General features: G+C 38.6%; 1 protein-coding gene across 9 annotated transcripts in view; it reads right to left on the bottom strand.

Moving 5' to 3' along the window:
- LOC128869175 (plasma membrane calcium-transporting ATPase 1-like) overlaps window positions 1–24,066 on the bottom strand; it is a 151,028-nt gene that overhangs the window by 63,068 nt on the left and 63,894 nt on the right. For 5 of the 9 annotated variants that reach the window (XR_008455219.1, XR_008455220.1, XM_054111684.1 and 2 more), the window contains exon 15: window positions 8,047–8,185. Coding sequence is in view for 3 of the 9 variants with exons in the window: in XM_054111684.1 (XP_053967659.1) it covers window positions 8,047–8,185 (139 nt within the window). In the remaining 6 variants the exon portion in view is untranslated. Of the gene's footprint in view, window positions 1–5,644; window positions 5,923–6,002; window positions 6,124–6,703; window positions 6,900–8,046; window positions 8,186–24,066 lie in introns of those variants that run through there. The other 4 variants (XR_008455217.1, XR_008455218.1, XR_008455222.1 and 1 more) reach the window with 3 other exon arrangements.

Here is a 24,066-nt window from a genome sequence, read left to right as displayed (position 1 = left end):
ACTTTGATTGTTTGATTTTATAATGAATTTCATTTTACCACAAATATTCATATTTTATTGTAAATTGTGTGTAAAAGAGAGATAAAAAGAGCACAAGAGAAAGAGAGAAGGTGAGTAGATACACAGTGAAAGAGTTGAAAAATATGAGAAATAAGGAGCAATATTTTCACTGATTTTTCTTTCATATTAAGTTTGAATACTACACATTAAAAACTAAAAAAAATAGAGAAAATGATTGTGGTCAAAGTCAAATGCGAGGAGAGTGGGGAACTGCAAATACGAAAACTAAGAGGCATATGAATAGCGCAACCAATAAAAGAGTAACGATATTTAAAAGACCACATACTACACAAAAATTTCATTAATAATTACACTGTAAAATTTCGAAAATAAAATAAAATTTATAATTTCACTTATATACTAGCACTACCTTTATAAAATTGAGTATGAATATATATTTATATATATGAATAGATGTATGTAGTAAGACAGTGGTTTCAGCCAAAAAGTGTAAAGCAATTTGCGATTCCTCTAGAAAATAATCAAATTCTCATACATAAAACAATATAATCAAACTTACAATGAAAAAAAACAGTAATTTTAGCAAACCATACTTTAGTGACGCCCAGAAACTCAACAAATAATTCCTACGGGGTCTATGTAATTGTTTTGGTAGTTTCTAATTATTATCTGATTTTATCTTTGCGCGTCATGACCAATATAATCAAGTGTTATTAAGGTGAAGCGGATTACAGATAAAAGGATACAGGATTTGAAATATCTGGCGGGAATCAAAACTTATTCATCGACAGCTGGAATAAGGTGCGTGGAACTGTGGCAGACGTTTTCTCAGACCTGGAAATAACAAGATCCTTCAGATGGAAGACAACAATTTTTATTGTCGCCGAAGGAATGCAGCATCAAATCTCCTATAATTCTTTATTTGCTCAAGTATTCAAGTTAATATTCTTTTTATTCTATTTACTTCGTTGCCTAATTACTTATTTTAGTCCTGGCATCTTTCCAGAGGACATTGCGCGGCTCATTGTTGTAATGAAGAAAAGGCAGTTAAGTGCTTTAATGACGAAACAAAATATCACCCCAGGAGTATTCGAACACAAATCTCTTTCTTTCCGGGTACAGCCTTCACAATGCATTCCATTTTATTTTTGCTCGAATATCTGAAGGAAGAAAGTGTGGCTTGCATTTTGAAACCCACCTTTTCTAATATCTTAAAGACCAAAGATTTACGAAAAAGAAATTCTCACATTTAGATCGGCATGCAATAGCTGTAGAAGGACCAGAGGCCGAAGTCTTATCGTCAATAAGAGTAAAGTTAGCTCTGTAAGGTACTGGTTCTCTACATAATGCGATAATTATTAATGATAACCATAACGTAGGTAGGTAGGTGAAAGCCACCCTGACACTCCCCAAGTATCAGTAAAGCGCCGATTTTCCCTGTTTATTACTTATGTATCCATGCAATGCTTATGATCCGATATTTGAACGAGAAAAAGTTAAGGAACTCGTTGGTTGGATTTAAACTTTTATAAAGCTCAAGAATTAAAAAAAATATTTATTTATCAGCCTAACACTTATTTGAAATATGATGAAAAGTATACCATATGTTATTTTTTGACAAAACTTTGCAAAATGGTTAATAAAATTTTGAAACCATTTTTACATTTACCACACTGTGTTCACTTTTGGATGATTTTTAGGAATCATTAAAAAATACACACACGGCTTGAACTTTAACATTATTAAAGGTTTACAGACGACTTGTACAAGACTTACTTAACTAACTATTCTGAACACTCATGTGTGAATCTTAATTAAAACCCAGAATGCTTCGTTGACCATAAGTACATATGTAAGAATTGGATTATATATAGCAATGATATCGAGGTCATAAAACTCCACCATAATGTTTTGCTCATACATTAAAATACCGTTAGCTTTATTCTAACTCTTTCAAAACTAGGTTTCAAAGTAATATATTACCGATTTTAACCTGGTGTAGACTATGTAATAAAGGTAAAGCTCAGGGAGACAATTTTACACTGACGCAGTAACGACTCTGAATAGAACGAGGAAAGAAGGTCTTACCCGTTATATCCAGCTGTCCCTACTCCTTCTGACATCACCGAAAATGGAACCGCAAACAAACAAAACAGATTCACTTTAAGAAGAATTTATCCACCCAAAGTGATGAAAAATGCCGAAAGTCACGCCCATTAGATATTCGAGCTCTGGGAAATCAAATCTCATTAATACAAATTAATCAACCTCATTACTCAATCCATTACTAAATAAATTTACATTGGCAAACAGTTTGTTTTACGTCATGAAATTATTTAACACATGAATATTAATATATATAAGTATATGTTTATGAACATATGTATATAGACAATTTCCATAACATTACTATAAACAATTAAATTATAAGTAATTTAACTTAATATATTATTTGATCAAAAATGCTCAACTTGGTACAAAGCGCAAAATGTAAAAAAGCTTGATTTAAGCAACCTCCCAAAACACGCTAACCTTTCACTTTCTAGAATGGACCTTGTTAAGCTCACGCGAGTACGTTTGGGCCATTCAAAATTAACCCATAATCACCTTATCGACAGCAATACCCCCAGAACATGTCAGTTTTGTAACTCCACCCCGATCTCCATTAATCACGTTATGTCCGAATGTTATGCCTTCAACTCACTAAGAAAAAATATATTCCATAACTCCGATCCCATTCAATGTATTTTCAACCCCACAATCGATAATATTAAAAAAATTATAGCTTTCTTAAAAATATCAAAATTATATTACGAAATTTAAACAAGCATGTCGAAAAATTATATTGTATCTCCTAACTTATAATGAAATTCTAAACGACGCATAAGCACTTAGTATTAAACATTAATTAAGCACTAATTTTACATCATAAGAAGAAGCTGAAGGCCTTAGCAGCCATAGCTTTCCTAACTAGGCTTACAATTTTAATTATAAGTTTCAGTTTGTAATAATAATAATAATAATAATATTATTTGATGGACAACAAACCAATTTAATTTCACATTTTGTTTTATTATATTGAGTGCCTTAATACAATACACTATTAGCAAATGGTTTTGAATGTACATATGTAGGTACATAACATATTCTATCATGTTTACTATATGAATTATTTATTTTCATATTAAACTAATCGAGTTCAATCCGTCGTAAAAACGTTTCAAAAGAATGGAACGTTTATCATGGCAAAAGGGAGAGAACGAAAAAAAATTGTAATCAGTATACGGAGCGAATAACAGAACGAATGGTTAAAGCTGACCCGAAAATTGGAGCACCTAAGATTGCAGCGAACCTTGAAGAAACTGGCGGACCAGTTGTGAACCCACAAACTATAAGAAACTTCCTGAAATCTAAAGGTTACAAGGCATGCGTCTCACGTAGAAAGCCATTTATATCAACGAAGAATACAAAAAAGCGATTGGAGTACGCGAAAACCTATGTTGATAAGCCAGATGACTTTTGGAACGATGTTATATAATATTTATGGACGATGGTAAATACAACATGTTTGGGTCAGATGGAAGAAGATTTGTATGGAGGAAAGCGAATACTGCTCTCAGAAAGGAAAACCTCACTCCTACCGTCAATCACGGTGGCGGAAATGTAATGGTTTGGGGCACAATGGCGGCTAGCGGTGTTGGAAATCTTGCATTTGTAGAAAGCACTATGGATAAATTTAAATATTTATCTATTCTAAAGGACAATTTACAGCAGAGCGCTGAAAAACTTGGCCTCGGCTCGGATTTCAGGGTGGTGCAAGACAATGACCCGAAGCATAGTTCGGAAGTTATAAGAACTTACTTGCTTTACAATTGTAAATCTGTGCTCCCACACCCACCCAGTCTCCAGACTTAAATCAGATTGCGCATTTGTGGGTTATTTTGGAAAAAAAAATTAGAAAGCACACAATAAAATACAAAGAGCAATTGAAGCGAATTATCGAAGAGGAGTGGAAAAATATTTCGCCTGATGAAACTAAGAAGCTGGTATGTTCCATGAAACTTCGACTGAAGGGTGTAATTGAAACAAATGGATACCATACGCCTTATTGAAACCTATACATTTTAAGTAAACTTTAAATTTCCTTTAGTGTATGTACAATACAATTTTTTTATGTAAAATTTTCAAGATAATTTCTTTTGAGTTATTTTTGCTATGAATATCCTTATTTTATTCGTTACATTTTTTGTTATTGCTTTCACTACGAAATAAAAGATTGAAGAGAGTAAAAATTTTCACCAAAAATCGTTTAATCCTAAAGGTATTATCACTTTCTTCCGAAAGTCAGTGCTGTATTTACAATTTTTTGATGCAGTGTATGCTATCAGATACATTTTGATGTTTATATTATAAAGGGTGTTTAAGTTTTCAAGAGTTTTGAATATAATACAATTTTTAGGGAATTATTGTAATTTCTCTTTATTATGATAATATTGGTATGGTTCAATTACGTATGGAACAAAATATCGGCCAAATGGTCGCCGCGGCCTCGGCGGCACACCTCCATCCGATGGTCCAAATTTTCGATGATGCTGAGGCATGCTCGAGGTTCTATGCCGTTAATGTGCCGAATTATCTCATCCTTTAGCTCTTGAATTGTTGCTGGCTTATCGACGTACACCTTCTCTTTCAAATAACTCCAAAGAAAGAAGTCCAACGGTGTCGTTGACGTTTAGGTGTGGTTCACATTCAACATTGGTCCTTGAAATTTAACCACCCTTTATATTATTATGGACACAAATTTTTATATTTATTATGGACACAGAAGAAGCGAAGGGAATAACCCGGACGATGTACTAGCAAAAACCAATGCTAGCTTATCATCGGCCAACATGGTATGGAAGGCAAATACTTTGAGAAATTGATTAACTTCACATTTGACTGCCAACAAATAATGCTTCGCTTTGGTAAGTTGTATAGAAGGACACTACATCTACATCATATCACGTGGCAAAAGTAGAAATTTTGCAGAGGGAAAATTCCTGACTTGTAAGGAAATGCCAAGGTCACCCTGGAATACCTCTAGCCTTGCGAAACAGTGTATCATATTTTAAAGCATTCTAAACGAATGTTTAAAGAACACGTATAGACAAAACCGTATGCCGCGAAAGGAACGATAAAATTAAATTGGTTAACAACACGAAATTTGTTGGTTTTTCAAAAATTTCAATGACACGTATGTATTAGTATCTATCATCAAACATGTTGATGTTGGCAGTGCAAAACTTTCTACCTACATCTTAAAAGACACCTCAGTCGGCAAATACTCGTATTGAATCGAGAGAAGCTCTTAAAATAGTTCGATTCTGCAAAAAAGTAATGTGTAATTTGCCCATTGTTTGCCAGGTGTAAGTGTATTTCTTTGAGCAAAATAATAACACTAAAAGCCTCATACATTCCTACTTATTCGCACTTAAAGTAATGAGCCAATAATTGTTCTGGCTTTAATAAGAATTTTTCCAGATTATATAGTACAATATATATATATATATTTTTAAGAGATTCGAGTAAATATGATTTGTAATTGTGGGTTCGTAGTTCTAAGTACAGCAAAATATTTTGTTTTATTGTATACAGACCCTTTAAACTTTCGTGAATGATCCATCTAGCATTTGGAATGAAAAAATTTGAAATTTAAACCAAATATGATCCATAATCTGTCGGGAGGCATCAGTGATTCTTTTTTTGTTTGCGAAAATGAGCAAGAAGCCACCTATACAGCAAGTGTTACCGCACCATGTTGATAGATTTTTTGTTTTTCCAAATGGAAGACAAAGACGACCTTTCAGCAGGTAGACGCTACATGCGACACAGCTAAACTTCCATTCAATATTTTGTGCGCTATTCTCAAAAAGAAGATATTCAGAAGAAACAATGATTTCAGTTAGCCGCTTAGAAGATGCTATTTGGCTATTATTCACCTATTTTTTCTTGGTCGCCGTTAAGAATAAATGGTGCGCCAACCATTCAGAAACGAATTAAGAGTTGAAACATGGAATTAAAGTTGTCATCGGGATAAGTGCCAAAACTCAATTACATGTACTGAAAAAATAGATTGACAGAATGGTCTACTTTAAAGTCAGTCATGGAAGTAATTTTAATAAAATCGTGTTCCCAAGTATAATCGAGAGGTTTATTATTTCCAAAAAAAACATATTAAGCAATATTCAAGCCACTTTTTTATAGCCTTACTACTATAAAATCAAGACGTTATTTGTACCACCCTCTGCTAATAGCCAATCGCGATTCATACGCCTTAATATATAATAAATGAACCAAACTTTGCGGCACAATATTTTTTACCGAGTGGAACATATTACTCTAGATACATACGAAAAAGATAAATTAAGGTCAACAGGAATTTTTAAGCAATCTCCAGTACAACATGAAATTCTACTGAGTTGATATACTGGACAAAAACATATGCTATTTTCATTTTGAACTAAATTGGCACAAGAAAACCATTATCCTTACCACAAACATTTTTACAAAAAAGATAGCTGCTATTGAAAAGAAGATAATCATCAGCTAAATGAGTAAGAAACATACAAATTTAACATTTTGGCTTTGCAGCACTGGTAAAAAATTTCGGTTCAAACATTTTCTAAAATTTTATACTAACACTCTATATTATATAAAAATTGTCCAAAATGGCAATATATTATATCTTGTCCACTCCAATGATGACGCGACTGACATATATTTTTTCATTTTCCTTTTGTTCATAACTTTTGCTCAAACAAGTATGCTTTCAACTTCAACATAACTGCCACGCCTGCTTTTAAATACAAATTCTTTGTACAATACTTTCGTATTGTCTATTGTTCAGAAAAATTCCTTTTCGATTAGTAGGTATAAAAACAAAAATGGTAATGAACTTAAAAATACTGAAAATTTTAAATGTATATAATTTTAAATACGCAATTAAAGAATCTTCATGAAAACATAAAAAATTACTTTTATGAAGTAATAGTACCCCAAACCCGGAAGGTAAAAATCAATATGCGAAAGACATGCACAATGGTAAGCAACGCAGATGAATAATAAAATATTTGTATTGAACTAAAAAGCGATATACTGTTTGTATGAAAGGCTATAATTATGTACACAACGTGCAGATAAACATACTAGGGAATACTAGATTGGAAATTTCGAATTTTCTTAACTACCATATTTATGTATGTATATCACTTTACATGTATTTGAAATGCGTGCCTTGACATTTTGCCAGCATTGTCTATTTACCTTATAAAAAGGACAAGGCTTTATTATCATTCTTATTAAAATAGTAAGAGTTATTTTTCGAACCCTTCTGTTCTTATTCCGTACCACCCAATCGGCGTGTTCGAGTACATAAATGTAATATAAAAAGTATGCAAGCTAAAAACAACCTTCTGGATATGGGGTATTTATCAAATAAACAACTATATTTGTACATTTATGTGTACATAAGATACATACATATGTATATATTTATATACGGTTGTATATATATATGTATTTGATATATAAAACGAGAGAGATATTGATATGTATATCTATTAGAAAGTATATATATAAATATAAATATATATATATATATGTATATATATGTATATGCATACACATATGTGTACATATAAAACTAAAATTATAAAAAAGGAGTACGTACATAGGTACATATATACGAAAGGTTGAATTATGTTTAAATAAATGAAAAAGTATAAATTTATGGTAAAATGTGAATTATGTTATACATGTATTTATAAATAATGTAGTTATGACGTGAAATGATACTTAAGAAATTAGTCGTACATAAACCCTTTGTTGTAATAAATGTAATATAGTATATATGTAAATGTTTATCTAGTTAATATATATACATAAGGTTGTCATATATAAGTATATATATACATAATATATATGTAAGTATATAAATGTATATATTAATACTTCAAAATCGAAATGCAGACAGAAACGACTTACTTGAGTTTGTAAGCGAGTCAATCCCCTTATCCAAAGAATTTGACCAGCTCGTGGTTTTTTATCAGAATCAATTGAGTCAAAACGTTCTTCTCCCAAATGCATGGCATCGGTGTATTCCTCGGGGTGCCCACGACCCCATCTGTAAGAAAATACACAAAATATGCACGCGAAATAAGTTAAAGAACATGCACTCAATATTTACATATATTTGTAAATGCAACGTTTGCTCATAAATATAATAAATTCATTAGTATACCTTCGTGTTCACATAATTAGTCACTTTGCAACGTGCGCAATATATTTCAAGCAATATTTTTTTCGTTAACTTTTTATAAAAATATTATAAACAAAACCCTTTATAAATTAATTTTCCTAACCTCGTAGAAAACTTGCACAAATGTAACAAAATGCAAAAAACTATCATCAAAATTTTTTACAATAATTTAAATAAATTAAAATGTCTCATGTAAATCTATCCGAAGTGAGAGCCGAAATGTATGTAGCTGTTAGAAGCTCTAAATCTCCTGGCCAAGATTACATTGACGCATGGACAATTAAGCAATCACCGAGAAAGTGCTTGCTATTCCTGGTCATAAGCTCTATTTGTAGCTTTAGGCTGAGTCACTTTCTTACTCAGTGGAAATGCGATGAAATCATAATGATATCAAAGCCAAGTAAGCCTGGAAATTTGCTTATCTTCCTACAGACCCATAAATTTACTAATAATATACCCGAAAGAATATTTCTTCGTAGATTATTGCCAACAGTGGAATATCTACTTATTACCGCTGATCATCAATTTGAATATAGGCAACTACATGGAACTCCAGAGAACCGCCATCGAATCGTAAAAACCATTCTCAGATGTCTGGAAAAGAAACAATATTGTTCGGCAGTTTTTTTAGACATGCTTTTGACAGTGTGACACGCGGGGTCGTTATTTAAAATTAAGGAAACAGTGTGCATCAGTATATTTACTCCTAGACCTCAGATTATATCTTGTTAAAATTAATGAAGATACATCTGATATATGTACATATATGAAGTTAATGCTGGTGTCCCGCAAGGCAGTGTGCATGGCCCAACCTGTACAAACTTTCCTTTCACTGCCAATTTGCGATAAAGGCGGGAAATATACAGCGACTACATATGCAGATGACACTGCTATTCTTGGTTTTGGCTATTCTGCTGAAGAAGCGTCTGAGGTTGTGTAAAATCAGCTAAATGTACTAGAATCTTGGCTCTGCTAAAAAAACATCGTGGTAAATGCCACAAAATCGGCATAGGTTAATTACCTTTACCTTGAATATAGGAGATTGCCCTAAGGTCAGCTTAAATCAAGAACTATGTACCTCGGGATACACTTACATAGAAGACTGACTTGGCACCAAGACCTAAAAGTTAAGCGTGTACAGCTTAAAATCAAAACAAGAAAAATTTACTTGTTACTCGGTTCCAAGTCTGAACTTCGTCTCAAAAACAAAGCGATTTTATTCAAATCAATTTTAAAACTATTTAGTTTGAACATATGGCATCCAAATTTGTGGCACCACAAGTAAATCTAACGCTGTCATACTCCAAAGATATCAATTAAAAATTCTTAGGTCGATTACAAATGTCCCGTGGTATATAAAAAATATTCATACATATACATATATATTGTACATAAAACCCCTAAAAAAAATACTGGTAAAGAAATATAAACATAAAGAAATATAGTACAATATATCTAAATCGACTAAGCTGACCCCATAGAGCTTATGAATTTTACCACCAGATACATGGTACCAATTTTTACCCTACCAAATATTAACGGACATACTCTCTCCCTTTCACCCAGTGCAAAGTACTTAGGAGTAATTCCGGACTTCCAACTTAGCTGGTAATTAAACATTATCGTTATTATAGGAGCACAATTTTATTAATGCATGTCTCGGTTAGCTTCAAAGTAACATATCTTGTTAACCAAGTTCCCAACACTTTAGTGACCCTTTCTGGCATGCTCACTGATTCTCACGAATATGTTAGCTTTCGTCTTAAGGGATAGCTCATTGTTGTCTAACGACGTCCAATCGCAGCTCCAGGTGACAAGTTGACACCGCCGGGACGGCTGATAACATGAATGCCATATTTCACGCAAAAAGGATTGGTTTTATCGGATGGTGCGAAATCCTGATGAACCCACAGATCGCCAAAGCTTATGTCTTCCATTTCGGGACAAAAAAATTAGAATTTATCATGCCTCTATAGTGCTCTCCCATTGCCGAAATGGCATTTCCAGCAGCGTTTTTAAGGACACATTGTCCAATGATATCACCGCCCCAAATCCGTATCAAACTGTCACCCTCATGAGCATGTATTGGCTCCTAGACGATCACGTGCGCGTTTTTCGATCCTCCGATGCATCAGTTTTGCTTTTCAACGAAGTCGCCGAGATGAAAATGTGCTTCTTTTCGCGGAAATTTTTATTTCGTTTCAACAAATGCACTGTTTTTCCTACACAACGCGGACTTTGGAAATAGTTTTGCAATGCGTCCCTGACTACTTTTGTTCTGTAAAGATTTCCACTGGGACTGAAACTGCCATAATAACATATGGACTGTAACTGCCAAAATAACATATGATTAAAATCAAAACAGAGTGGTTGTTGTTGTTGTAGCGGAATATTTACCCTTGTATTTATCACTGTCCGCTCCAGTAATTGTCGATCTGTTTTGTTGCGGATCTCGTCGGAGTAATTGCAGAGGGACTTTCACAGGGAGCACCTGTGCTTCGATATGTAGGTGTTGTAATGGGAACATCAGGAGGCAACCCGTCGCTATCCGAATGACAGTGTTTTGGCATATCTGAAGCTTTGTCCACTGCGTATCACTAGTTCCAGGCGACCAGACAGGCGCCGCGTAATTTACAACCAGTCGGCCAATTGGTTTAAGTGTCGCTAATAACATTTCTTTGTCTTTGCCCCAAGTACTGCCAGCTAGCGATTTGAATACCTTGTTGCGGTTTTGGACTTTAATAGCAATTGAGGTTGTGTGTGCAGAAAAAGAGAGCAAACTGTCGAAGGTAACTCCCACGATTTTGGAGTTGTTGACTGTCGGTATTAGTGTGTCGACGACTTTTACCTTACGTTGCAGTTTGACCTCCTTTGTCCAGGTGGTGAAGAGGGTCGCCGTGTACTTCTTGGAGAAAATTGCAGATTGCTCGCAGTGAAGAAGCGAAAAAGGCAAGTGAGGTAGTCATTCCCTTTGGCGCACAGGCCAGCAATGTCATTTCCCGACGCCATTATCGTACAGTCGTCAGCGTATGAGAGTCAGTCTGGTGGCTGGGGGAGTTTCGAGACATAAAAGTTGAATAGCAAAGGTGAAAGGAGACCACCCTGCGGAACACCTTACTTGATCTTCCTCTGTTGACAGATTTGGCCTTGAAATATTACCGACGAGTGTCGACCACTTAGATAGTTCGCGGACCACCTCTTCCTTCGAAAGCTTTCTACAGGTCCAGCGCTATTAGGATATTCCTCTCGTAAGGGTGGTTTTGGTTGAGTCCGCTGTTCATTTGGGTGTTAAAGACGGTGAGTGCTGTGGTGGTGCACTCTACGGAAGCCATGTTGGTGTGTGGCTGGGGTGCAAATTGAGATCCTTTATGCGGGATTCTCGGGATCAGAATGGCGTAGATGGTCACGCTCGTTTGCTAGAACGATTTCTTCAACTCAAAAATTGGTACGTATGCCCAGGATCTTTGCAGCAGGAATGAAAGGAGCCGCAGCAGCTGTGAACATCTTGCGGAACGCGGGTTCGCCTACACGCACATCAGTGGTGATGGAAAGAGCGGCGAAGGTATCCTCGCGAAACCGGCCTAATCAGCTTTTCTGAAGTTAATGTATGACCGGTGATTCTCGGAAACAAAGCCGGTAGGTCTCTCAATCCAAATGATAATGGGCAAATGGTCTAATGCAAGCGATAGCATAGGTCGCCAGGTTATGCTATTTATCAGACCGGCGATAGCAATTGTTGTGTCAGGCGAGCTGCTGCACTTGCCCATTACCTAGTGGGGGCGTCGTCATTCACTATGCTGAATGTCCAGTCGTCTATCTGCTCCCCCAAGTGCTGTCCCCTACGATCGTTTGGTAGACTTGAATGCTAAAGATCGTGATACGCATAAAAGTTGCCTATAACGGTTTTCACCTGTAATGAGAGCACCAATTTCAAGTTGATATCCTGAGGGGCAGCAGGTGTCAGGGATTATCTATATGTTAAATATTTGGAGTTCGGCATCGCCTGACCGGACAGCTATACCTCGATAAGACGATACTTCACTGTGTGGTGTACTATAAACGCTAGGCCTCCATCGCTGCCTCGCGTGCGATCCTTTCTGTGCATGTTATACTCTCCCCTGGTAATCAGGGAGTTGCTAGCATGCAGTTTTATCTCTTGGGTCGCATCTATTTTGATTCTATGTCGGCTCATGAATTCGACTATCTCATCTATCTTCCTCATGAGTCTTGTGGGTGAGAGGGTTGTGGGTCTGAGTTGAGGGAGTTGTATTGCACCGATGGGCTTCTAACCGTTGTGGTTTGATTTGTGGCGGCATTTTGCAGTACCAGCAAATTTAACGGTAAAGCCGTTGAAGCAGAGACCGAATGATGGCGGGAGTAACACGTGGTCACATACCGTGTGGATCATTCCTATGGCAGCCGGTGCTACGTTACCGGAATGACTCGGGTTTTCTTTCCCGACCAAGGGCTGCCGCCCCAGTAAACTAGCCCTGTCTAGTGTACCGTATCCCACCCCCAATCTTTCGTCACAGGAGAAAACCATTACACTACGTTTGCTCCACATATTTCTCTTCAGGGCTGGCGTCGAACCCAACCCCGGACCAGAAGTATTCTACTGCTGCATCTGCCACAAACGGCTCCACCCGAACTCCACCTCGGTTAGGTGTAATAAGTGCAACGGGTGGTGCCATCTTAAGACCTGATCAGGCCTTAAGACTCACAGGGAGTGGTCCACAAAGTATGTGGCCACGTGTTGCTCCCTCCCTCAGGCGGCCCCTGCCTCAACGGCGATACCGCCCTCAGTGCTGGCAGGTCAAACCGCCGCCAGCAACAACACCTCAACGGTAAGGATCCCCCACGCGCAACACAACTCCCTCACTGACCAGACCACCAAACCAGCAGCTCTTGGTCCCCCGCACAGTCTGCTCCGTGTGTCAGACCGTAGTTCCTCGGTGCCATTTTCGGAGGTAATCCGGCGTGCACACCACCCGTGAGTGGACACGCGACTTCGTTGCACCCTGCTGCAGAGCTCTGCACCCGTAACCACCCCCAGTGACGCAGCTCCCCGTCAACGTCAGGCCACTACAAATTTTGCGGAACGCACAGCAGGACCAACGTACAGTACACCACGCATCACTCACCCCCCGAGTTACGATTAAACTCCCGCAAAGTTTCAAGCTATTACAACTGAACTGCAACGGACTCACGAGCAAGACTGACGAAATAGTCGACTTCATGAGCTGATTACCAGGGACGGCTACAACGTGCATAGAAAGGACCGCGAGCGAGACAACGGTGGTGGCCTAGCGTTCATAGTCCACCATACAGTGCAGTATCGTCTCATCGATGAAGGCACCGACCGCAGGGACAACACCTTAGAATGAAATTTAAATCGAAATTTATTATATCTATATACCCCCTGTCACCTGCTGCCCGGCAGGATATCTCTCTGATATTGGTGCGCCCATCAGGGATAAAAATCGATTGGTAGTAGGTGACTTTAATGCGCATCACGATCTTTGGCATTCAAGCCTGCCAAATGATCGTAGGGGACAGCTATTGGCAGAGCAGATAGCCGATTCGACATTCAGCACTGTAAACGACGACGCTCCCACTAGGGTAGTGGGCAATTGCAGCAGCTCGCCTGACATCACAATTGCTAGCGCAGGTCTGATAAATGTGCGCGCAGGCGAACGCGCATTCCGCAATGCGATCACAGCCGCCGCGGCTCGCTTCTTACCCGCTGGTACGATCCGGGACATGCGCCCCAATTTCCCAGCTGAAGCAGCTGTTCTGGCGAACGAGCGTGATCGCCCTGGCCGACGGAATAAACATGCTGATGTTGAAAAAGCTCTGTCCATTGGAAGTAGAATTTCTCACCAAGGTCTTCAACCTGTCTATGGCCACTCTCATCATTCCTGATAAGTGGAAATTAGGGAGTGTGGTCCCACTACTGAAGCCAGGGAAACCCGCCAACCTAGGGGAGTCTTATCGTCCGATAACTCTCCTTTCCCCAGTAATGAAAACTCTTGAAGCTTCTACTCCCACTCCTTACAGAACACCTGACCCCAGCCCCACACCAGCATGGTTTCTGAAGAGTGCACATCACCACCACGGCACTCACCGTCATTAATACCCAGGTAAACCGCGGACTAAACAAAAACCGCCCCTGCGAGAGGACTGACTAGTAGCGTTGGATTTACAAAAGGCTTTCGATACAGTCAGCCACGCCACGCTACTAGATGACATTTTTCAGTCGACACTCCCGCCAGGGCTGAAGAGGTGGACCGCGAACTACCTGAGTGGTCATCACTCGTCGGTGATATTTCGAGGCCAAACGTCTAAACAGAGAAAAATAGAGCAGGGAGTACCGCAGGGTGGTGTCCTTTCACCCTTGCTTTTTAATTTCTATATTTCGAAACTCCTCACTTGGGGCAAAGACAAAGAAATGTTGCTGTCGACTTTCAAAGCAATGGGCCGACCGATTCTTAACTACCGCGTAACCTTGACACAATTACGTTCTGGATACTGTAGCAGGTTAAACTCCTACTTATCCAGAATCGACCGCGACATATGTCCGGCAGGTGAAGGCACCCCGCACGACACTAACCACCTTTTTACATACCCCATCAAACCCACTCATCTAACACCTCTCTCCCTGTGGATCCAACCCGTCGAAACAGCCAGTTTCCTCGGCCTACCGTTAGATGAGCTAGACGAAGACGACCGGTGATTACACTACACTGACAGGGCAAAGGTATTGCTACAACAACAACAACAGAAAGGCTTTTGCAAATTTGTACAATATTTGCTTATAACTTTCTTACGCATGGGCGGCTCATCCGTTATATTTTTGCCTAGAACTTCTTTCGCAAGAACGGCCTTCGGTCGCGTTTTGAAAAAATAACCGTCTTCAGTCCAACTCGGGCTACGCTATCCACAGTATTTTTTGGACCTCAATTACGAGATACGGCAACTGGTAACCCAACATGAGCGGAACAAATGGGAGGAGCATTTGAAGTCCTGCAACTTCACCTCTGTTGTGAGCAAGCTCTGATCCACCAAGGGGAGTCTAATCGCCCGATAATTCTCCTTTCCTCAGTAGTGAAGACTCTTGAGGCCCTTCTACTCCCACTCTTTGCGACACACCTGCCCCAGCCTCACACTAGCATGGTTTCCGAAGAGTGCACAGCACCACCACGGCACTCACCGTCATTAATACCAAGGTAAACCGTGGCCTCACCTAAAACCGCCCCTGCGAGAGGACTGTGCTAGAAGCGTTGGATCTAAAAAAAGCTTTCGATACAGTCAGCCACGCCACGCTACTAGATGACATTTTACATTCGACACTCCCGCCGGGGCTGAAGGGGTGGACCGCGAAATACCTGACTGGTCGTTATTCGCGGTGTTGTTTTGAGACCAAACGTCTAAACAGAAGAACATCAAGCAAAGTGTACCGCCGGGTGGTGTCCTTTCACCCTAGCTTTTCAATTTTTATATTTCGAAACTCCCCCAGCAACCAGAGGGAGTCTCCCTGGTCTCATACGCCTACGACTGCACGATAATGGCGTCGGGCAATGACATTGATGGCCTATGCTCTAAGGTAAACGTGTACCTCGCCAGCCTTTCTCGCTTCTTCACTGCGAAGAATTTACAACTCTCCCCCACTAAATCCACGGCGACCCTTTTCACCACCTGGACAAAGGAGGTCAAGCTACAACTCAAGGTGAAAGTCGATGATACACAAATTCCGACGATTAACAACCCCAATATAATGGGAGCTACCTTTGACAGCTTGCTCTTCTTCTCAGCGCATACAACCGCGACAGGATGTCTTTGGATGCCACCAATACAACACTTACATGATGAGGCCCTTATATTTCCTGTTAAGGAGCATAACAAATTGCTCAGTAAGCAGTTTCTGCTAAGGTGTTACTGCAGGCCTCACCCATGCAGACACCTGCTTGAGCCTGAGCCAGCTCCCAGGCACATCAGGAGGCACTTCCTCAACTACGTGGACGAGATCCTGGACAAAACAGACAGACCACTCCAGGATCAGACAGTATACAGACAGGCAATTAACGACATTCATCGGGAGACCCTTACCACCTTCTTAAGCTCCCGACCCCCGAATGCCGTTATCGGAGTCCAACCACCACCTATCGCAGATGAAGAGCTCCAGCTTCCCCGAGAGTCCCGCGTAACCTTGACACAATTACGTTCTGGATACTGTAGCAGGTTAAACTCCAACCTATCCATATGTCCGGCATGTGAAGGCACCCCGCACGACACTAACCACCTTTTCACATGCCCCATCAAACCCACTCATCTAACACCTCTGGACCCAACCCGTCGAAACAGCTAGTTTCCTGGGCCTACCGTTAGATGAGCTAGACAAAGACGACCGGTGCTACACTACACTGACAGGGCAAAGGTACTGCTACAACAACAACAACAACCACTCCTTTAAGGCCTGAGCAGGTCTTAAAATGACACCACCCGTTGCATTTGCTACACCTAACCGAGGAGGAGTTCGGATGGAGCCATTTGTGGCAGATGCAGCAGTAGAATACTTCTGGTCTAGGGTTCGATACCAGTCCTGAAGAGAAGTATTTGGAGCAGACTTGCTGCGTAGGATTGCTTCTGTGACAATATATTGGGGGTGATGTACGGTACACTAGACAGGGCTAGTTTACTGGGGCGGCAGCCCTTGGTCGGCACAAGCCCGAATCATTCCGGTAACGTAGAACCGGCTATCTTGGGAAATAATGTTGTCCAATACCCCCTAAATGCAAATATTCTATACTTTGCTTCAATAGCGTATATAGTTGAATTAAATCTGAATATGATATCTTTAGCTTGTGATATTTTACTAACATGATCCTATAAGTTTTTTGTAAGCTATTTAAATTTAACTCTGTTAATCTGCCTTCTCCAAACTGGATAAAGAGGCAAAGCGAATGGGTCTGGTGGTGAACGAGGACAAAACGAAGTACCTCCTGTCTTCAAACAAACAGTCGGCGCACTCGCGTATCGGCACCCACGTCACTGTTGACAGTTATAATTTTGAGGTTGTAAAAGACTTCGTCTATTTAGGAACCAGCATTAACACCGATAACAATGTCAGCCTTGAAATCCAACGTAGAATCTCTCTTGCCAACAAGTGCTACTTTGGACTAAGCAGGCAATTGAGTAGTAAAGTCCTCTCTCGACGAACAAAACTAACACTCTACAAGACTCTCATCATGCCCGTCCTAACGTATGGCGCAGAAGCTTGGACGATGACAACATCCGATGAAGCGACGCTTGGAGTGTTCGAGAGAAAGATTCTGCGTAAGATTTTTGGACCTTTGCACGTTGGCAACAGCGAATATCGCAGACGATGGAACGATGAGCTGTATGAGCTTTACGACGACATAGACATAGCGCAGCGTAAGCGGTTATAGCGCCAATTAAGAAGAAGAAGAATCTTTTTATAACTCTTCTCGGCAGTAACATATAGTCGAAATTTCTAACGAGGAAAAAATCTCTGAGGATTAAATTTCTTTATGATTTTGGCTCTAGTTTATTTGCTCATGTTTAATGGAAAATACACTACTCCATATTTTACAAAAATAATCTAGTGAAAGAAACATTTTGATTGTAATAAAAAAATTCGATAGACAGTGTATAACATCAAAAATAAAACTTAAAAGAATTAATTCATTAGATAATACAAAGTAAAGCTTATATTTTTGGTACACCCTACGGTGCAAAGAGTCGACCAAACGCCTACATCTCTCGACGAGAATGGCTTCCCTATTTATGGGACTCTCTTTGCCCACAGCTTTTTCGAGAACTGCACAAAGATTTTAAAAGGGGTGGAGGTCAGGTCACTGAGCCGATCAGCTCATAATCTCAGCTCTGATTGAAACGAATCAACTTGCTAGTATGCTTTGGGTCGTTGTCTTGCATATATACCTATTCCAGAGGCATCTTCCACTGCTTATATCATAGCATGGTTGACTCCTTCATCTCCAGATACAACCTGGCATCCATGTTTCTGATATACAATATACTGGAAAAATAACAGTATATTTATTTTAGCACCACAGTACATATTTAGGGTGAAAAGAATCATTATTTAGCCGTCTTACAAGTTGTCTGCGTCCTTTGGATCAAACGAAACTGTTTTGATTTCACCGGAACATACTATAAAATGTTCCGCGATTTTTGAACTACTAGCTAATGCAAGTGTTCTACAGCATATTTTATTCTGGCTGCAATAACTGTATTTTATCGGACTTTTTCCGTAAAGTTTAGCTGCATTATTTGCTTATTTCTATCGTAGATAGATTTAGCTGATCACATTAAGATTTAGCTGATTTCTACTATTTTTGGAAGTAAAAACGGGCCAAAGCCAGTACTCTTTTCAGCTCTGGTCTCGAAAAACTTCTTTCCGACATCTTATTTCGATTTTGACCCGTTTACCACCGCGACCCTTTCCGATGCTAGGTTGTCACATCTGTGAATTGTATCACCATTGCTCGACATTTGTAAGAGTTACGCCGTCTTGAAAAAACCTGCACTTCACTTGTTTTCGACTTTTTACAGTTTTAAAAATGGATTTGAATTTGCAACGAGTTTGTACAAAATTTTGCATTAAAACTGGATTCGATTTGGCAAAAACCTCTATAATGTTGAGAAACACATTCGGCAATGATACTCTTAAGAAAAAACCCCTTTACGAGTTGCATGAACGCTTCAAAAGAGATCGTGACCCCATCGAGGATGACGAGCGTAGAGGCTAGCATTGCTTATGGATCCGTTCAGAACATTGTAATTAATGATTTGGATTTGCGCCGTGTTGCTGCTAAGTTGGGTCCAAATGATCGCAATTACTTACACGAGCGACTTCATGTAGAAACAATTGCAAAAAAGTAGTCGAAAATTTTTTATTTAGCAAAAATGAAAAAAAATTTAAATTTTTTCGAAATTCAATATTTCAAAAAGTGTATTTTTTTTTTATAACTTTTTCCAAATCAAGAGGACAACTCAAACTTCAATTAAGCTGAATCCCCAAATGAGTTGTTCTTGAGTAATGAATTTTTGAGTAGAAAACCTGTTTCGCACTTTTTGTTTTTTGCAAAATAAAAAATTTGCAACTACTTTTTTGCAACTGTTTCTACATGAAATCGCGCGTGTAAGTAATGACGATCATTTTAAACCCAAAATTATTAAAATCGGTTCATTTTTGACTAAGTTATGAGCATTTAAAAAACAAATTTCTTACATTATTAAAAAAAAATCGATTTTGAGCCGAAAAACAAAATTGCCGATAAATCTTGAAAAAAAATTTTTTCGGGCGAACAAAAAAATACGTGTCTCATTATTTTGACCAGAGAGCAACATATTGAAGTTACATCGAAATCGAAGGACATGACCCGAATAGCCCGGTTGAATTGAAATGGAAAGCATCTCATGTAATTTTCAGTCCAAAAAGAAAGCGTTTAGGGTTTTTATAGATTAAAACGGTATTTTATATTATTACAACCCACCACGAATATTTGCCAGAAGGTCAGGTAGTTAATCAGGACTACTATTTGGATGTTATGAGATGTTTACGTAGATAAATTCACCAAAAAAGGAAACATTTGGGGGAAAACACCTCATGGATTTTGCAGCTTGATAACGCACTATCACACAGTACCATCATTATCCGTAAATTTTTTACCAAGAACGAAACGAATACCATCCAACAGCCATCGAAGGCGCCTTATGTGGCCCCCTGCGATTTATTTATGATCGAGTCGAAAAATCGCTTCGGGGAACTCGTTTTAACAGCCGAAAAAGAAGTAATGGAAACATCAAAGACAACTCCGATAGCTACACCGAAAATAAAGTTACAGATATGTTTCGAAAACTGGATCAAACGCTGCCATAAGTGCGTTGCAGTTCAGGGGGGTTGGTATCTTGAAGACCATAATACCACTTTTGAGGAATTATCTGATTATATTCCAGGAACTTTTTCATCAAGGTGGTATGTGTATGGTGTTACTTTCCATATAAACTTAACAATGTAAAAAAAGTAAGAATTGGTAACAAAGAATTTTGTTTTTGACTAGTGATATAAATATATGTACAAGCTATTTAATATTTGATAAGATAACCACTATTTTTGGAAACAGCGTCTTGACATAGATTCTACTAACTATATACATTTATGATATATAATTGGCGCGTACATGATTTTCGGGTGTTTGGCCAAGCTCCTCCTTCTATTTGAGGCGTGCGTCTTGATGTTGTTCCACAAATGGCGGGAATTACAGTATTAGAAAAAACTTTTTCTTCATTTTGGTCTTTCACCGAGATTCGAACCTACGTTCTCTCTAAATTCCTAAATAGTTACGCACCAACCTATTCGGCTACGGCGGCTGCCCCAACTACTTTCGACATAATTTAGCAGGTATTTCTTCCAATGTTTCCCCATGTTTCCCCTTCCAAATGTTTCCTCACAACTGGAGTTTGCCTCCGCTGGTGTGTTCAAGCAGAAATACCCAAAGCCCATTTCTAAACCATTTTTTATTGCGTGTTTGCGTAGGATTTGCATTTTAATATTGAACTGTGAAAATAGTGTTGATTTGCGTAATTGTTCTCTTTTGTTATTGCATTCTTATTGAAACATGGGAACAATATTTGTAGCTGGTCAATACCGAGGCAATTTGACTAGCTGCCGGCGATGGGATATATAGGGTTCGCCATAGAACTTTACGGAATTAAAAATGCTATAAAAAAGAAACTACTCAATATTTTTCCAAACTGTTTTTTTTTATTTTGAAGTACAATCATTCCGGTTAATAATGGAATAGTTGCCGAACCAATTGGTCTTTATACGGCGTGATACCAAGGTCTTTACACAAAATTCGTCTCAATGATGTCTCCGAAATGTCCAATTGTTTAGAACGACGGTCAACTGATGTTCCTGGTGATTCACAAACACTCTCGGCCACAGCAGTAATATTTTCGGGTGTACGCACGGTTTTTAGTCGGTCACGCGTTGGTTTGTCAATAAGCAACCCAGTTTCTCTTACTTTTTTCACAAAGTAACGCACATACGCTTCATTCGGTGCTTTTCTTCTTCCCATTGCCGTACGTAATTTTCGTACACATTCTCCAACATTACCATGATTTTCAAAGTAATGTCGCAATATTTCCCAGCGTTCTTTGAGCGTATTTTCTGTCAAATCAGATGACAGCTAAGTGTTACCATTCTTCAAATAATACCTAGTTCAAATCCGTAACGATATATGGCGGGCCCTTTACATGAACATCCATGGATATACCAAGTCTTGCCATAAGTTCCGTTATTTTTGCTTTTATTCGTATGCATTGTCTGCTCATTAATTATACTCCGTTTCGTAAAAAACTTCACTTGTTAACAATGAGGTGGGAAGCTAAGGAAAATCGCTTTGCAGTGAAATTTACGAATTGCTGAAAGAACTTAATATTTCAAGAATGTTTGTTGACCGCACAATCAATGGTTTTTCATAAACATCTGGAATGACAAACAAAAAAAATGGTAATTCTCGCGTGGTTCAAGCCAGTGCAGCAACAAAAGCCGTTCGAGGAAGAATTCGCGGAAATCCCCTTAGAAAGCAGAAAATCATGTCCAGGCAAATTAATGTATCGACAACTAGTAATCTTTTGACAACGCGCTTGAAGAAAATTAGCAGCTTCTTCGGGGGCACGCGGTCATCAGCAGTGAAAATATTATTTTCCCAGATGAAAAAATGATCACTGCTGAAGAAGTTTTTAATAAGCAAGACGACAAAATCCATGGTAGAACTTCTAAAGAAGCAAGTAATTTTCTTCAAGGGTCCAGCGTCGCCACCATCCAGCCTCCGTAATGGTTTGGTGGGGCGTGCCTTGTAAAGGCGTAACATCTCTTCATTTCTGCGAAAAAGGTGTTAAGACCCGGGCAAAAGTTTACCAGGAGGATGTTATTATATAGAAGACGTGGTGAAGCAATTGAGCAGCACTCTCTTCAAAGGAAATCGTTGGATCTTCCAGCAATATTCCGCTCCAGCCCATTGGGCAAAAACCACCCAGCAGTGGCTAAAAAACAATATTCATAGCTGCAGAAGTTTAGCCGTCTGGGGCTCCAGATCTGACTCCATGGATAGTCAGAATTGCTGAACATGACCTGTCGAAGACCTCACAGAAATTTGGAGAGTATCAAACAATTTTTGGTTCGAGTAGCGACCTCAATATACATCGAAACCCCGCGTGCTGCAATAGCGGAATGACCCTATCGTTTTCGTATGAAAACTAACGAATTACAGTTTGAACATAATTTCCATCAAACCCAAAACAGGCATACTCAGGGTTTGGCTTTTGGAGAAAAGTATTATTATGACCACTTGCTTATCAAAACTTTGTGCTTCCGCACTTTATTCGCGAAATAGGTCGAAATATTTTCTATATGGTTTATGTCAGGACTTCGGGAAAGTGCTTGCAAATGGAAAAATTAACTGAATGATTGACATATGCCTTGAGACACCAATTTTTCCTGCACTGGATGTATTTTTTTTTTTTTGTAAAGGAGAAATAAAGATGCTTATCCATTGTGTCATCTATAAAAACTCGTTTTCCGACTTCCTGAGCTAACATACAACCCCAAACATGACAGAACGCCGTGCTTAACAATGGGTTTAAGGTTTTTGATTCCCAGACCTTCATATAATGTCCTCCGCGCGATAAGACGACCGTCCGATCCAAAAATTTTGCACCTGTTTTGTCACTAAATATTGCGATTTTTTGGGTGAAAACTCTACACCTTTTGTTTCCTAGGTGTTAGCGAATAAAAGTCGCTTTTCTTTATTTATTTTTATATGGCCGTATTTTTTTGTGCCGCACAATCTTATGTTTACTCCTGAGTACTCTACGCACAGTCTTATCGAATAGGTGGGTGGCGAGCATTGTCATTAGTTAGATTTTCGGTCTGATATATGGAGGTTTTGACGGATTTCTTTTAATATCATATGTAGAGTTCTTGACTGACTGTCAGCAACAGTGATTACTCGACCACTACGTATTATATTTTTTAAGCTACCGCTTACCGTTCTATTACGTTTTCTATCGCCTGGCTACATCGATCAAACATTTTACAAATGCAATTCGAAGATTTTCCTTCATTGTGAAGATATTAAAGTTTTTTTCAGCTCTAGTTAATTCTTTATCCTTTGTCATTTTCGATTTGCACAGTACGACAATTACAAACGAAATGAATTCAAATATAAGTACTATTAATGACAATAGATATATACTATATATATTAGTAGCCTCCAGGTCTGTTAAAAATAAATGAGCAATCAAAATCAAACGATTAACGGTTTTCAAACAATCAGCAAAGCACCTCTGTGTGAACAGAATTTCATTGTCACTGTCGTTTTTCTAATGACTTAATGGTACAATATTCGCGCTTGCTGATTACTCCATTTCTTTAGAAAATGCATACTAGTCTTGATGAATCAGAAATAGTTTTTAATAAATCAAGAATTTAAAATTTTTACATACAAGGGATGACAGTACTAGAAAGATAAATTAAAATAAAATTACCAATGACAAAAATGTTTTTTCCAATAATAATTGCAAAGAAAACAAATGCGCATTTTTTTATTATTATTTTCTCCAGCTGTTGACCGTTACGTCAGTTACACTCTTGGAATCTGGACTCAGTAACTCCATGCCACTTATTGGAGAAGTGA

This window comes from Anastrepha ludens, chromosome X, assembly GCF_028408465.1.
Source record: "Anastrepha ludens isolate Willacy chromosome X, idAnaLude1.1, whole genome shotgun sequence".
In the NCBI taxonomy this organism is placed as follows: Eukaryota; Metazoa; Arthropoda; class Insecta; order Diptera; family Tephritidae; genus Anastrepha; species Anastrepha ludens.
The sequence above is the reverse complement of the archived record's forward strand: the minus strand, read 5'-3'. Positions and strand labels throughout refer to the sequence as shown.